At 43.0% G+C, this 16,137-nt stretch overlaps 1 protein-coding gene across 2 annotated transcripts in view; it reads right to left on the bottom strand.

Annotated features, from left to right (window-relative positions):
* The window catches only part of LOC147117434 (histone deacetylase 9), a 1,471,293-nt gene that overhangs the window by 414,268 nt on the left and 1,040,888 nt on the right, over positions 1-16,137 (bottom strand). For both annotated transcript variants that reach the window (XM_085988432.1, XM_085988433.1), the window contains one exon: positions 13,924-14,190. In XM_085988432.1, coding sequence (XP_085844558.1) covers positions 13,924-14,190 — 267 coding nt within the window. The remainder of the gene's footprint in view (positions 1-13,923; positions 14,191-16,137) is intronic.

The following is a 16,137-nucleotide window of genomic DNA, read 5'->3' as shown; positions in this document are numbered from 1 at the left end:
TACCTCTTCCAAGGCGGTTTCTCCTACGCAGTCAAACGTGCATGAGTGAAATGCGGAAGTCGGCGGGTTGGAGAAGGCTTCCCGCCACACTGTCAATTTCAGTGCATTTAACTACCCAACTGCTCCCAAACCCACTCACTCTTTGCTGTTAAAATTCCTCCCCCTCCATAGTTTTAGCCATCTCCAGTCTCACAAGGACTAACTGAAAGTTAAATAGAAATATATTATGGCCCAGAAATTCGGGTCGGGGGCTTCCCGTGGGTGTAAGCCCCCGACCTGCACTTACCTTGCGCGCCGGCTGTTGAGCTGTGGGCCCCTGTGGAATTCCGATCCGGGGTCTGCTCCAGCTGCCGGTGCGCAGTGCTTGCGTGTCCCAGGGGTGCAGTTAGTTTGATGCGTCCCCTGGGATCACGTGGGCCATGGGGAGCCAATCGGAGCAGGGAATGCTCCATTCATAAGTCTGACAGGAAGACTTGTCAAAACTTAGAAATACTACGGGCCCGATAACATCACTAAATCTTCAAATAATTTTTTTTTTCAATCACATTTTTTAAATAAACTATAAATTACATGAAATAACTATTTTAAACAATAATTTAAATTTTTGAAAAAAGTAATTTTATTTTCTAACGGGGCTAAAAATAAACGTACCTTTCTTTAAAGTATTTAAAAATAATAAACCTGTGGAAAAAACGTTTTAATTTTAATTAATTCACCACTTACCTTGTAAAAAGCAGGCCTCACGCCTGCTTTTTACATGTCTAACTTCTGGAGACTTACCCTCCCGGGAAAACCTGTAAAGAAAATCGAAGTTCGATGCGCACGCGCAGCCTCTCCCGCGCATGTGTTCGACCTCTGAACCCCTGCTTTCAGGAGAACGGAAGAGCCGGTTTCCTGCGCATGCGCAGTGCATGCAGGAAACTGGCACTTACATTGGGCTTACGGGTGAGTACCCCGTGCGTACTCACCCGTGGAGAACCGAATTTCTGGGCCATTGGCTTATTTCCAATGCATCACATATATAGTCCTTACACAACCCGTGTCACATTCTGGAGAATGAATTTTAAAGGTATCTCTTAGACTTCTCCTTCAATTGAAGTCACTCATCAGAAAAAAAATCAAGAGTTCTAATGGTGAACGCACATAAATGGATTATGTGAAGCAGCATAAAAAGTTGAAATATCTGTCTTACATTGACATTTTATTTTAAGTACATCCACTCTACTCAGGGTAAAGAGAACCAGAACTCCATATAAACTAAGAGATGTCTCTTGAACGAGCTCTCCAGATTGGCAACATAGTAATGATCTTATTCAGGATATGTAGGGGTAGAAATTGGTTATGGCCTGTTTTATTGGCGGCTGGGAGGCCCAAGACTTGCTGGAAATTGAGCCTCGGGCCTCATTTGCTTAATTTGAATGAGCTGCCAGCGCCTGTTGCGCCTCCAGATGCAGCTCTCCCATTTTGCCTGTACAAATGTCAGGCTGCTGCCAGCAAGGCAAGTCCTGGGATTGGTGCGGGGGGCATCGTGAATACTGTAAAGTTGAGGGAGCACTCCACCGCAATATTTTTAGAAATTAAAGAAAAAAGCTAGCCTTTTGTTGGTGGCCGCTGCTTAGGAACACAGAAACCGGAGTAGGCCATTCAGCCCTTCGAGCCTGTTCCACCATTCAATGAGATCATGGCTGATCTGTGACCTAACTCCAAATACCTGCCTTTGCCCCATATCCCTTAATACCTTTGGTTAACAAAAATCTATTAATCTCAGACTTAAAATTAACTACTGACCGCTGCTTAGGCTGCAGCTGGCACTAAAGCATCCTACCCTGCTCATCGCAGACCAATTTCTGTAAGGGGCCTAAAACAGGTGTTTGGGCCCTCATTTGCATACATAAGGGACCTAACCCCTGTTTGAGGTAGCTGCCAGGGATGCCTGAAAAATGGCCCAACCCAATTTCGGGTCAGACATCTTTCAGGCATCCTTGGCGCTTGTGTTACAATTAAGAAAAAAACACTAATCCAGCTGGTTAAGAGCACGGTAACACGAAGCAGGAAGGAAAAAGCACACTGTAAAGTGGGAATAGATTTGTCTACTGGATTATTTACCAAACTCAAAAGGCTGCAATTGAGGCATCACAGTTCAGGCTTTCTTCAAACACTTGTTCGTGCGTTCACAGCTAGACAGCAGTTTCCATAAGCAAACCTAGAATTTTATGAACCCAAACTTGCATCTTTATTTCACCACCATGTATAGGATAGCACACACAGATATAACAATAACCTCTAACCATGGTAGTTGCTAGAACTGAAAACTAATAGCCAGCGCTGTGGTTTTATGACATGGGATTTCTTTCATGTTACGGTCACTATGTTTGAAGTAAGCCAACAGAGTAGAAGCCCTCTGTTTGTGAAGGAATAGGCCAAACAACCTATTCAGAAAAATACACTGTCTTATGAAAGAATTCTGGCCTTATTAAAACATGACGAACTGGGTTTGGAAATTTAGAAACCGAACGATGAAATAGCTGTGAAAGAATTCTGGCTATTGAGATAAGACAGTTGTTGACCCAGAATAAATAACCTTACTGAAACAGAAGGTGAAGGGCTCCGACAGGCTGACCTTTTGGAAAAAAACAATGGTTCACCCTGGATAAGGTGTTCTAATTTAAACTTCGTAAAGATAGCACATAAGATAAGGAACATCTGCCCTTGTAAAGATGACATAAAGTAAGGAACACCTGTCATCACACCGTTTTTATATGGTAAACTTAAAACACCTAGAGGTGAGACAAGATTCTGGCTGAGGTGGCAGTAAGAGTTGCAGAGGTCGGCAGAAAAATGACTAGAGATAATTAGCTTGCATCAGCAGAAAACCTTAAAGGAAATATCACTGGAAAAGGGTATAAATATTGAATTCTCAAATGGGATAACAGACTCGCTTTAATCGGGCAATTCTCGACTTCAGAGGCAGCTCTGTAGTCTACCACTCTTTGTACCTCGCGGATCAAAGGTATTTGATATTGATGGATATCCTGAATAGAAACCTTTAAGAACTGTAATACTGTAGCGAAGTTAAGATTTAAAAGTAAGATTCTCTGTTAATAATAGCATTTTTTCTCTTTTTAGAATGGTTAATGTTGCGATTGACTGATTCACCAACTGTAAATTGCATGTTGGTTCTTTAATAAATCTATATATTTTTAGAATTGTCTCACATAAGATTTCTGTATCAAAAACTCGCGAACTCAATCTCTGTACACTCTCTGGTGAGGAGTTGCAGAATTCTGAGGGAGTTTTCCAGACCCTCATAATATCCGGAACGTTACAGTCTAGCTAACCTTATTAAAAGCGCTATCTGGAGGACGGTAACATTCTCGGGTTGTTCCTTTCCTTTAGGGAGAGATAGCCCAGACCTTTAGACCCAATTAAGCGTCTTTAGGATTCGGCTACCTCAAACTTTAGTTGAAAGTGAACGTCTAAGAAATACGCCTGATCCAGGGTAGCCCTAAAGGGGCTAGGACTAGTAAATATCCCTTCATGTTTTGATCTCTAGTTTACCCAGGTACTAGTTAGAAAAAGGTACAGTCCTGAAGGGATACAAGGTTTGCTTACAGATATGGTTGGTGATGCTGAACCCAAGAAAATATCTAGCCTAAAAAACCCCAAAACATAACACAGACATTAATTTGAACCTTAGTGAGGAGAATATCTTTTATTTTAACTCCAACCATTAAAAAACCCACCAGAAATAAAGATTAAAATCTCAGTTTTCATCACATGATCAATAAATGATTGATATCTCCATAAGGGGAATTAGCCAGATAAATTCATGAGCAACAATCATAAGTGGATTATAGTCAGACTCATAAATGAAGATATTGATCATTTCCATGTGATATTTATAATGGGAAACAACAGAGACCAGTCTAAAGTAGTTTTGTAATGTAATTTTTGTATTGTAAAGTCACACCTGTGGACCTCCACTAGGATTTTTCTGCATTTCAGAAAATGTTCACGTTAATGACTTTTTATCTGGCAGTTTTCCAGGTTAATTTAAATAACCATAAACAGCTACCAAATATAAAGGTTTCTCATTTCAGTTTTACATAGTGCAAGTCAGACACCAGGGGCTGGATTTTACCAGCCCTTAAGAGGCGGGTTTGGAGGCGGGACTGCTGGGAAAGTCAAAAAGAATGGGAGCGGGTCCCGAATCCGCTCCCAACCTGCCTCCAGCCAATCTTCCCGGGAGTCGGGTCCCCGATTTGCGCAGGGACCCGACTCCTAGTGGCAGATAGAGGATTATAGCCACTTAATGATTAGTATCAGAGGTAAGGAAATGTTATGAAAGTAATTTTTATTGTGATTAGATGTTTCTGCAGGTGACAAGCTGTGAAGTGTTTGTGTAGCCTCATCTCATCGGGAAAAGTGACAGATGGCTTCTGCAATCTCAGCTGCAGCTGTCATCTGTTTTATCCTAAGGAGAGAGTAATTGGAGAGCCTGGGAGCAAGGGCTCCCCTTTGTACAGTGATTGTCAGTGTTTGACAGCACCTCAATGCTGTCAAACACTGACAATTCATCTGTCAAACAAGTGTCGTGCATATGCCTTTAAGAAAACCGGCAGATGAAGCGTCATCAACTGACGTCATCTGACACCGGCTTTCCCTTAATTGGCCGGCAAGCCCGCAGGGCGGGCTTAACAAGGCCAATTGGCAAAATAGCATGGGTTCGTCAGATGTCACTGGGGGCAGGACTAGAACTCGGAAGGCAGCAGTCCTGCCCCCAACTCATCTCGGTAAGTAAAATTCAGCCTTAGGTTAACTGCATTTGTATCCAATTTTTACATATTGGGGTAGCACAGAGGGCAGATGACACAATGTATGGATTTGTGTAATTGTGGTAGCACTTGACCTGACCAGCCATGTTTTTGGGACACTGGGACATTGCCTGTTGTGTTGCCCAAAGGGACTGTTCGTTCAAATTTCACTTCTTTTTATGCAGTTAATTTTAATATAAAGAAGATTAATAAATTGAGCTTGCTGTCATCCAAATTCTGTTCCAAAGCTTCTGGCACCTAACCACTAATTCTTGATTTATCTCAACTCTCTTCCAAAGGCTGATGTTATGATCCAACGCTCCTACTAGGGAGCAGCACTTGTAAGGAGTGCATCTTGAGAAGTCACGGGAGCACAGATCATGATTATTTATCCATTAAAATTAATGAATGGAAAAATCACAGGCTGCATGCCCACAATTTCCTGTGTTGCACATCCTGTGAGTGCTGTTCCCCACTGGGAGAGTGGGACTAGTTCAAACCAGATGGTTTGCAACTGGGCAGGGCCGGGACCAATGTCCTAGGGGGAGTGTTTGCTAGTGCTCTGGGGGAGGGTTTAAACTAAAATGGCAGGGGGTTGGGAACCTGAGCAGGGGGACAGAGGAAAGGGAAACAAGGATAAAAGCAAAAGATAGGAAGGAGAAAAACAAAAGTGGCAGTCAGAGAAATCAACGGTTTAAATCAAACATGGCCACAGTAAATAATAATTCTAATAGGTATAAGAGCGTTAAAAAAACAAGCCTGCAAGCTTTGTGTCTTAATGTGAGGAGCATTCGTAATAAGGTGGATGAATTAGCTGCGCAAATAGAGGTAAACGAATATGATTTGATTGGGATTACGGAAACATGGCTCCAGGGTGGCAAAGGCTGGGAACTCAACATCCAGGGGTATTCAATATTCAGGAAAGATAGGCAAAAAGGAAAGGGAGGTGGGGTAGCATTACTGGTTAAAGAAGGGATTAACACAATTGTAAGGAAGGATATTAGCTCTGATGATGTGGAATCTGTATGGGTAGAAATGAGAAATACCAAGGGGCAGAAACGTTAATGCGAATGGTATATAGACCTCCAAACAGCAATGCGGAGGTTGGGGATGGCATTAAAAGGGAAATAAGAGAAGCGTGCAAAAAGGGCACAGCAGTCATCATGGGTGACTGTAATCTACATATAGATTGGGCTAACCAAATTAGTAACAATACTGTGGAGGAGGAATTCCTGGAGTGTTTACGGGATGGTTTCCTGGACCAATATGTCGAGGAACCAAACAGAGATCAGGCCATCTTAGACTGGGTATTATGTAATGAGAAAGGATTAATTAGCAATCTTGTTCTACGAGGCCCCTTGGGTCGGAGCAATCATAATATGATCGAATTCTTCATTAAGATGGAGAATGAAGTAGTTGACTCAGAGACTAGGGTCTTGAATTTAAATAAAGGAAGCTATGATGGTCTGAGGTGCGAATTGGGTAGGATTGATTGGGGAATGTCACTCAAAGGGTTAATGGTGGATAGGCAATGGCAAACATTCAAAGACCGAATGGATGAACTACAGAATTTGTTCATCCCAGTTTGGCATAAAAATAAAACAAAACAGGTGACTCAACCGTGGCTAACAAGGGAAATTAGGGATAGCATAAGATCCAAGGAGAGGACATATAAATTGGCTAGAAAAAGCAATAATCCTGAGGATTGGGAGCAGTTTAGGATTCAACAAAGGAGGACAAAGGGATTAATTAAGAAGGGGAAAATAGAATATGAGAGTAAGCTTTCAGGGAACATAAAAACTGACTGTAAAAGCTTTTATAGATATGTGAAGAGAAAAAGACTGGTGAAGTCAAGCGTAGGTCCCTTACAGTCAGAATTAGGGGAATTTATAATGGGGAACAAAGAAATGGCAGACCAACTAAACACATATTTTGGTTCTGTCTTCACAAAGGAGGACACAACTAACCTCCCAGAGATGCCGAGGAACATAGGGTCTGATGAAAGGGTGGAACTAAAAGAAATCAGTATTTGTAGGGAAATGGTGTTAGGAAAATTGATGGGACTGAAGGCCGATAAATCCCTAAGGCCTGATAATCTACATCCTAGGGTACTTAAGGAAGTGGCCCTAGAAATAGTAGATGCATTGCTGGTCATCTTCCAGAACTCGATAGACTCTGGAACAGTACCCATGGATTGGAGGGTAGCTAATGTTTCCCCACTATTCAAAAAAGGTGGTAGAGAAAAAGCAGGGAATTATAGACCGTAAGCCTGACATCAGTAGTGGGGAAAATGCTGGAGTCTATTATAAAAGATGTAATAGCAGAGCACGTGGAAAGCAGTGACAGGATCGGACAAAGTCAACATGGATTTACAAAAGGTAAATCATGCTTGACTAATCTACTGGAATTTTTTGAGGATGTAACTGGTAAAATAGATAAGGGAGAACCAGTGGATGTGGTGTATTTGGACTTTCAGAAGGCTTTCGATAAGGTCCCGCATAAGAGATTAGCATGCAAAATTAAGGCACATGGGATTGGGGGCAAGGTATTGACTTGGATAGAAAACTGGTTGGCGGATAGAAAGCAAAGAGTTGGAATAAATGGGTCGTTTTCCGAGTGGCAGGCAGTGACTAGTGGGGTACTGCAAGGATTGGTCCTAGGACCCCAGCTGTTCACAATATATATTAATGATCTGGACGAGGGAATTGGATGTAATATCTCCAAATTTGCAGACGACACAAAGCTGGGTGGGAGGGTATGCTGTGAGGAGGATGTCGTGAAACTCCAGTATGATTTGGACAGGTTGGGTGATTGGGCAGAAACATGGCAAATGCACTATAATGTGGATAAATGTGAGGTTATCCACTTTGGTGGCAAAAACAGGAAAGCAGATTATTATTTGAATGGCAATAGATTGGGAGATGGGGAAGTGCAAAGAGACCTGGGTGTTCTTGTGCACCAGTCGCTGAAGGTAAGCATGCAGGTGCAGCAGGCGGGTAAGAAGGCAAATGGTACATTGGTCTTTGTAGCAAGAGGGTTCGAGTACAGGAACAAGGATGTCTTGCTGCAGTTGTACAGGGCCTTGGTGAGACCGCACCTTGAGTATTGTGTGCAGTTTTGGTCACCTTACCTGAGGAAGGACGTTCTTGCCATGGAAGGAGTGCAGCGAAGATTCACCAGGCTGATACCTGGGATGGCAGGAATGACGTATGAGGAGAGATTGTGTCGATTGGGCTTATACTCACTGGAGTTTAGAAGATTGAGAGGGGATCTCATCGAAACCCATAAACTTCTGTCAGGCCTGGGCAGACTAGATGCAGGAAGGATGTTTCCGATGGCCAGGGAGTCCAGAACCAGGGTTCATAGTCTAAGGATAAGGGGTAAGCCAATTAGGACTGAGTTGAGGAGGAAGTTCTTCACCCAGAGAGTGGTGAACCTGTGGAATTCTCTGCCACAGAGGGCGGTGGAGGCCAGTTCATTAAATATATTAAAGAAGGAGTTGGATATATTTCTTAAGGCTAAAGGGAACAAAGGATATGGGGAGACAGGGTACTGAATTTGGATGATCAGCCATGATCTCATTGAATGGCAGAGCAGGCTCGATGGGCCGAATGGCCTACTCCTGCTTCTATCTTCTATGTTTCTTCTATGTAATAAACGGATCTTTTTCCGAGTGGCAGGCAGTGACTAGTGGGGTACCTCAGGGATCGGTCCTTGGACCCCAGCTATTCACAATATATATTAATGATCTAGACAAGGGAACTAGATGTAATATCTCCAAATTTGCAGACGACACAAAGCTGGGTAGGCGTGTGTGCTGTGAGGAGGATGCCGAGAAACTACAGGATGATTTGGACAGGTTGGGTGATTGGGCAGAAGCATGGCAGATGCAATATAATGCGGATAAATGTGAGGTTATCCACTTTGGTGTCAAAAACAGGAAGGCAGATTATTATCTGAATGGCAATAGATTGGGAGAAGGGGAAGTGCAATGAGACCTGGATGTCCTTGTGCACCAGTCGCTGAAGGTAAGCATGCAGGTGCAGCAGGCAGTTAAGAAGGCAAATGGTATGTTGGCCTTCATAGCGAGAGGGTTTGAGTACAGGAACAAGGATGTCTTGCTGCAGTTGTACAGGGCCTTGGTGAGACCACATCTTGAGTATTTTGTGCAGTTTTGGTCGCCTTATCTGAGGAAGGATATTCTTGCCATGGAAGGAGTTCAGCAAAGATTCACTAGGCGGATACCTGGGATGGCAGGAATGACATATGAAGAGAGATTGGGTCGATTGGGCTTGTACTCGCTGGAGTTTAGAAGAATGAGAGGGGATCTCATTGAAACTTATAAAATTTTGGCAGGACTGAACAGACTAGATGCAGGGAGGATGTTCCCGATGGTCGGGGAATCAGAACCAGGGGTCACAGTCTAAGGATAAGGGGTAGGCCTTTTAGGACAGAAATGAGGAGGAATTTCTTCACCCAGAGAGTGGTGAACCTGTGGAATTCTCTACCACAGAAGGCAGTAGAAGCCAATTCATTAAATATATTCAAGAAGGAGTTTGATATATTTCTTAAGGCTAAGGGGATCAAGGGGTATGGGGAGAAAGCAGGGACCGGGTACTGAACTTGGATGATCAGCCATGATCGCATTGAATGGTGGAGCAGGCTCAAGGGGCCGAATGGCCTACTCCTGCTCCTATCTTCTATGTTTCTATAACAGAGTCACTCCTCAACTCATTTTACCCTGGTGATATTAAGCACAGTGGGCCTTGCCCTTCACCCAAAAAAAACATACTTGGAAGAGAATTGTTGACAGCCATTTGCCTGGCCCCCTCCTTTTCATCATCTACATCCTGTGCCTTAGTGAAATCATCCGTGGGGATGGGGTCAACATCTATATGTATGCTGATGACATGCAGCCCTACCTTTCCACCACTTCCTTGTAGATGTCAAGTCATGAATGAGCAAGAACATTCTCCAACTTAAAGTCAGCGGGGGGAGAAATTCGGTATCGCCCCGTTTGGGGCGCAATTATCAGCCGGGCGCAAAGTTTAGTGCCTGGCGCTAGTTATTGCCTCTGACTGCAAACTTGGCTTCTATCGCCCCTGGAGGTGATTGGAGCGCTAAATCAGGCGCTGCACACTTCTCTTAAGGCGCTAACGCCGAGGAGTGAGATGCTAACTCAGAGCGCAGGCGCAGCGCAGGTGATGTCAGTTAGCGATGGAAGACAGACACACTGGCGCCGGCCAGTTCTTAAAGGCGAGGGTCGATCTTGCTCTCCAGCCACACCCTGCTCATTGGAGCCTTGAATCTCTCTCTCTGTCAGAATGAGTGGTGCAAAAATGTCTACCACAGGAAAAGCCAGGAAGAGGCTGCCTTTAAATAGCGCCCCCCCCAAACCCCTCACCGACTGGGAAACGTTCCAGTCTCCCTTTCGTTGCTTGCACCAGGCAGAAAGGAGGGGGCGCCACTCAACATCCGGTCTGGGGCATCAACAGGGTGTTGCACGCTCGACTGACGTCACGATCTGCGGGTGCAGCAGATCAGGGCGGTAAACCTTTGTGCCGCCGCAGAAACTCTAGTCAATTTTGCGAGTGGCACAAACATCGCTGCGCCCGGGTGCTAGTTGCTTTGCGCCCCATTAGTGCCCTCTTAGGGTGCTAATGGGAGGCGCAAGCCAACCGAATTTTCCCCCCAGCAAGACCAATGCCATCCCATTCGAAAACTCTGCATTCAAGCTCCTAATTCCATGCCCCTACATAAATGAACCCAACAGTGCACAACCTTGGTGCCCTATATGATCCTGAGTTGAGCTAAGTTTCAAGCTGCATAGCCTATCCATTACCATGAATGACTATTTCCACCTCTGCAACACTACCTGCACCGCTCTTCCTCCCAATTACCGCTGAAACTCACTCATTCCTTTGTCGTCTCCAGGCTTGATGTCTCCAATGTTTTGCTTGCCAGCCCAGAGTTCCGTCCAAGGTAAACCACAATTTATCCCAAACTCTGATGCCCACATCCTATCCCACACCAAGTTCTACTCTCCTACAACAATGTCTCTCTGTGCTTCAATGCATGAATTCAAAATGCTTGCCCTCATTTACAAGTGGCTTAGCAGCCTCACCCTTCGCTGACTCTGCAGCCTTCTCCAGCTGCAAATAAGTTATAACACAAGGTTATGCTTTTAAACCAAAAAATAATGCATATTTGCTTTTTTTCATGTCAGTGATATTTTCTGTAAGGTTACCAGACTCACCAGAAATCAGTAAAGCCGGATACATCGGGTATCTTCAGCACTTTGAGTAATTATTCTGTTAACCAGCCCATTCATTAAATGGCCCAGAAATTCAGGTCTCCACGGGAGAGTACACATGGGGTACTCACCCGTAAGCCCAATGGAAGTGCCGGTTTCGTGCATGCACTGCACATGCGTGGGAAACCGGCACTTCAGTTCCCCTGAAAGAAGGGATTAAGAGGTGGAACGCGTGCGCAGGAGAGGCAGCACGTGCGCATCGAACTTATGGTTTTTTTGCAGGTTTTCCCGGGAAGGTAAGTCTCCAGGAGTTAGACATGTAAAAAACAGTCGCAAGGCCTGCTTTTTACAAGGTAAGTGGCGAATTAATTAAAATTAAAACATTTTATCCACAGGATTATTATTTTTAAATACTTTAAAGAAAGGTAAGTTTATTTTTGCCCCGCTAGAAAATAAAATTATTTTTTTCAAAAATTTAAATTATTGTTTAAAATAGTTATTTCATGTAATTTATAGTTTATTTTAAAAATGTGATTTAAAAAAAAAAATTATTTGAAGGTTTAGTGATGTTTTGGGGCTTATAGTATTTATAGGTTCTTCCTGTCAAATTTATGAATGAAGCATTCCCTGCTACCATTGGCTCTCCATGGCCCACGTGATCCCAGGGGACGCATCGAACTAACTGTACCCCTGGGATACGCAAGCACTGCGCGCCGGCTGTTGGAGGAGGCCCAGGATCGGAATCCCACATGGGCCCACAGCACAACGGCCGGTAAGTGCAGGTCGGGGACTTGCACCCGCGGGAAGCCTCCGACCCGAACTTCTGGGCCAATATTGCTGGAAAAAGCTCTCCAGACAGTACAAAATAGAGAACTATATTTGAAACGATAGCTGCTTTCTGTTTGTAATTAAATACAATAGCTGGCTAATGTTATTGACCCACCAGGTAGAGGGGAAAGGGTAGTCTAGCACTGTTCTCTTGGTCCTGTCAGTTTAAGCAGCACTCAAATGCGCATGTACAGCATTCAACCACAGGGATAGAGTGGTTTCTCCGCTGCTGTGGATGCTGGGAAAAGAACAAAAAGCCGTTTCTTTCACAAAATTTGCTGACGCCTCATGCTGACCTGAACATACTGATGTCACCAGCCTTGTGAACCAAGGGATGTGCATGCCGACAGCAAGATCTTTCCTATCCCAGCGCTAGGATGAATGCATGAGTCCCAATGGAAATAGGAGGACTTGAAAATCTAAGAATAATGTACATAATACTGCCCTTCATGAGTGGTTAGGGCATTTTAAATTAATTCATATGAAATCTGATCCGAGCATTTTCTTTCAATAGATTGTAACACTATAGTTTGACCAAACGCAAGCAAACAAATTTGTTTGACCTTCAAACGACTCCGGCTCAATGTTAGATCATAGGCATTACTATCAGTAAAATGTAAAAATTGTTTACTGATGTACTATCTTTCAAATCAAATGCTCTAAAGGCTTCACATCACTGCTGCTAGAAATCTTGGAGGAAAGTAGAACTTCCTGCCTGTGGTTTGCACCTGTGCACTTCCTTCTGCTTAGAACCTCTCATACAGCAACTGATGGCACAAGACTATGAAGAAAGATACTCAACTACTGGGGACCCAACCTTTAGAAGGTAAATGCAGTACCATCTGCAAACTTCGGGCAAGTGTCATGTGATTGGGCATCATGTGATCAGATGTAATGCGGTCAGATATCATGTGATCAAACCTCCAGGAATACGTGCAAGAAGAATTGGCAACTGTAGTAGTAGTAGCTTCCAGAAAAAAAATAATTGAGTGGAATCGGTGCATGTAATTCATGAGAAATGCATGCATGTGTGAGTTGTGCTAGCCACAGAACAAACACTTTATTTTCTGCATTTCACTACTATCTGACATGATTTGTCATCATAGTTGACATAAAAGTTTTATTTGCTTTTTGCTGTCATTTTTTGTGGTATCAATCTTTGTGTACCTATGGGGGAATTGGTGTCATTTATGCTGAGGTAGATCTGTAATCATTATCATTAGTGGCTCAGATTAGGTCAGGAGGCCAATTGTTAGCCTCAGGGAGCTCTACAAAATGGAACTGGAACAAAAAAAGGACAGTTGGAAAAAAATAACCAGAGGAGTCAGAATGAGGATTGGGCAGACCCAGAAGAAGAGAGATACATGAAGAACAGGAGCAAGTGTAGATAAAATTGGAGCAGCTGAGAAAAGAATGTTCTAGTCAACTAGCAAGTTCAACTGGAGGGGGTTGGGAAAACAATAGCACTAGAAATTATTTCCAGCAGCAGCATTTCAAACCACTGCTGTAAATCTAAAGTGTATGTTATAAGCCCCATATACTTATCATACCAGTACAAGACTCTGATTCAGCTGCTTCACATCAGTATGTTTCAGTTGTCCGCATAATGTAATTATTATAGGTCTAGAGTGACAATCGTTTCCATATCTTATTCTGCACTCGTCACCAACACACACTACTGTCTGTCCAGTGCATCTGTTCAACACGATTCCAAAGCCTCAGGGCTGAGGTAATACAAAATGCAGCTGACCTTGGAACTTACTTCAGCAATAGCCAGAATCACAGCTCTGTAAAATGTCACCTACGCGGAATGATAATTCGTTTTGGTTTAAAAATGTGGTGTATTTTGAGGTAGATTACTCTTAACACAGCTCCATATAATTCAATAGGTTTGAAATGTGTGTCACTCTTATTGATCACAAGTGTCACTACTGCTGATAGCTCTGGTAAGTACTGAAGTCACTCAGGCTGTTGGCTTTTTCTAGGGTTTTTTTTGAACAGTAGTAAATAATGTAATACTTTATTTACCTGGTGAAAAAATGCTCTTTTTTCCTCGGGTTCGCTCTGCTTATATTGAATTTCATCATCACTGTCTGGGGGCTCCTGTTTCACCTGCACAATGTCTGGCTGAATTTCTGCTATTGCTCTCTCATAGGTACAGTTGCTGTTGCTCCTGTTGCTACCACAGGGAGGCCCCTCATCCTCCTGTATAGCCTGCTGTTGGCAGAGTTCTTCCTCTGTCTCCTCTGGGTGGCTTTCAGGCTGTTGGAGCTGCTCATGGGGTTTGGAAAGTGGCTGTAACAAATGCAGACCCTCATTTAAAATCATTTAAATGTCACAATAATTCATCTTCATTGCAACATATTTACTGCCACATAAAATATGGAAAATCTTATACATTTTTTCCACACATAAAGGTAAATGTAAATGCTATATAGTAAATTTTACAAATATGTGCTCCCAGGGCAATGCTTTGCCCACCAGGAACGTGCATCAGGAATTTATGGAGATCAGTGGGCCCCACAGGACTTTATGTCCATTAAAATCATGGGTGTAAAGTCATTAAATTGCCCCTTATATGTAAACTTACATCAGTTTCAAACATGATTCAGCTACAGTTACTTTCTTAATTAAAAAAAATTAAAAATTGTAACAACATTTCTGTGTCTTGTAGAATTATACAGCAAAAAGGCAGCCATTCTTGCCTGTGCCGGCTCTTTGAAAGAGCTATCCAATTAGTCCCACTCCCGCACTCTTCACAGCTCTGCAAATATTTCCTTTTTAAGTATATATCAAATTCCCTTTTGAAAGTTACAATTGAATCCACTTCCACTACCCTTTCAGGTAGTGCAATCGAGATCATAACTCATTGCGAAAAATAAATTCTCATCTCGCCTCTGGCTACCGTCCCTCCTGCCAGTGGAACCAGTTTCTCCTTATTTACTCTATCAAAACCCTTCATAATTTTGTACACCTTTAGTAAATCTCCCCTTAGCTTTATCTGCTCTTAGGTGAACAATCCCAGATTCTCTCATCTCTCCACATAACTGAAGTCCCTCGTCCCTGGTATAATTCTGGTAAATCTCCTCTACACTCTCTCTGCACCTTTTTCAAAGTGTGGTGCTCAAAATTGGACACAATACTCTAGCTGAGACCTAACCAGTGATTTATAAAGGCTTAGCATAATATCCTTTCTTTTGTACTCTATGCCTCTATTTATAAAGCCACGGATCCCATATGCTTTTTTAACAGCTCTATCAACTTGTCCTCCAGGCAAGAAGCATAGCATGCCTGAATTCCCAGTATGCATTTCTGGCATGTAAAACTTTGCTTTTGGAGTGCAACTTAATACAATCTGTCTTATAGTTTCACAAATGGAGAACGGCCATTTGGGCAAGTGTCAGCCTTGGTGCCGTGGGAGTTCTCTGAGTCAGATGATCATGGGTTCAAACCCCACTCCAGAGACTTGAGCACGTAATCTAGGCTGACACTTCAGTGCAGTCCTGAGGGAGTGCTGCACTGTCAGAGGTGCCAACTTTTGCATGAAATGTTAAACTGAGGCTGTCTACCCTTTCAGGTGGATGTAAAAGATCCCATGGCACTATTTGGAAAAAAAAGGGAGTTTCACCAGTATCCTGGCCAATATTTATCTCTCAACCAACGTCACCAAAATAGATTATGTGATCATTTACCTCACTGTTGTTTGTGGGACTTTACTGTGTGCAAATTGGCTGCTGCATTTGCCTATATTACAACAATGCCTACACTTCAAAAGTACCTTTATGTCTATGAAGTGCTTTAGGACGTCCTGAGGATATGAATGTCACTAAATAAATCCAAGTTCTTCCTTCTTTCTACTACAGGGCTAATGGCACCTGTCGAACTATATCCTATCTTCAATCCCTTCTGTCATGGATTTGACAAAGAAAGATATAATTTGCATTTATATAGCAGCCTTATCATATTATCAGAACATCTCAAAGTGCTTCACATTCTGTGGCACGGTGGTGAAAGTGGCTATCCAAGGGATGGAGTGAAAACTGGCAAAGATGAAGACAAAGATAGTTGTACTAAGGGATTCAATAATCAGAGGCACAGATAACAGTTCTGACGAAGGGTCATCGACCTGAAACGTTAACTCTGTTTCTCTCTCTACAGATGCTGCCTGACCTGCTGAGTATTTCTAGCATTTTCTGTTTATATTTGGCACAGATAACATGCTATGCATCTGTGATTATGAGT

This window comes from Somniosus microcephalus, chromosome 5 (genome assembly GCF_052327205.1).
Source record: "Somniosus microcephalus isolate GS21.2 chromosome 5, FLI_Smic_1.0, whole genome shotgun sequence".
NCBI classification, from domain to species: Eukaryota; Metazoa; Chordata; class Chondrichthyes; order Squaliformes; family Somniosidae; genus Somniosus; species Somniosus microcephalus.
The sequence above is the reverse complement of the archived record's forward strand: the minus strand, read 5'-3'. Positions and strand labels throughout refer to the sequence as shown.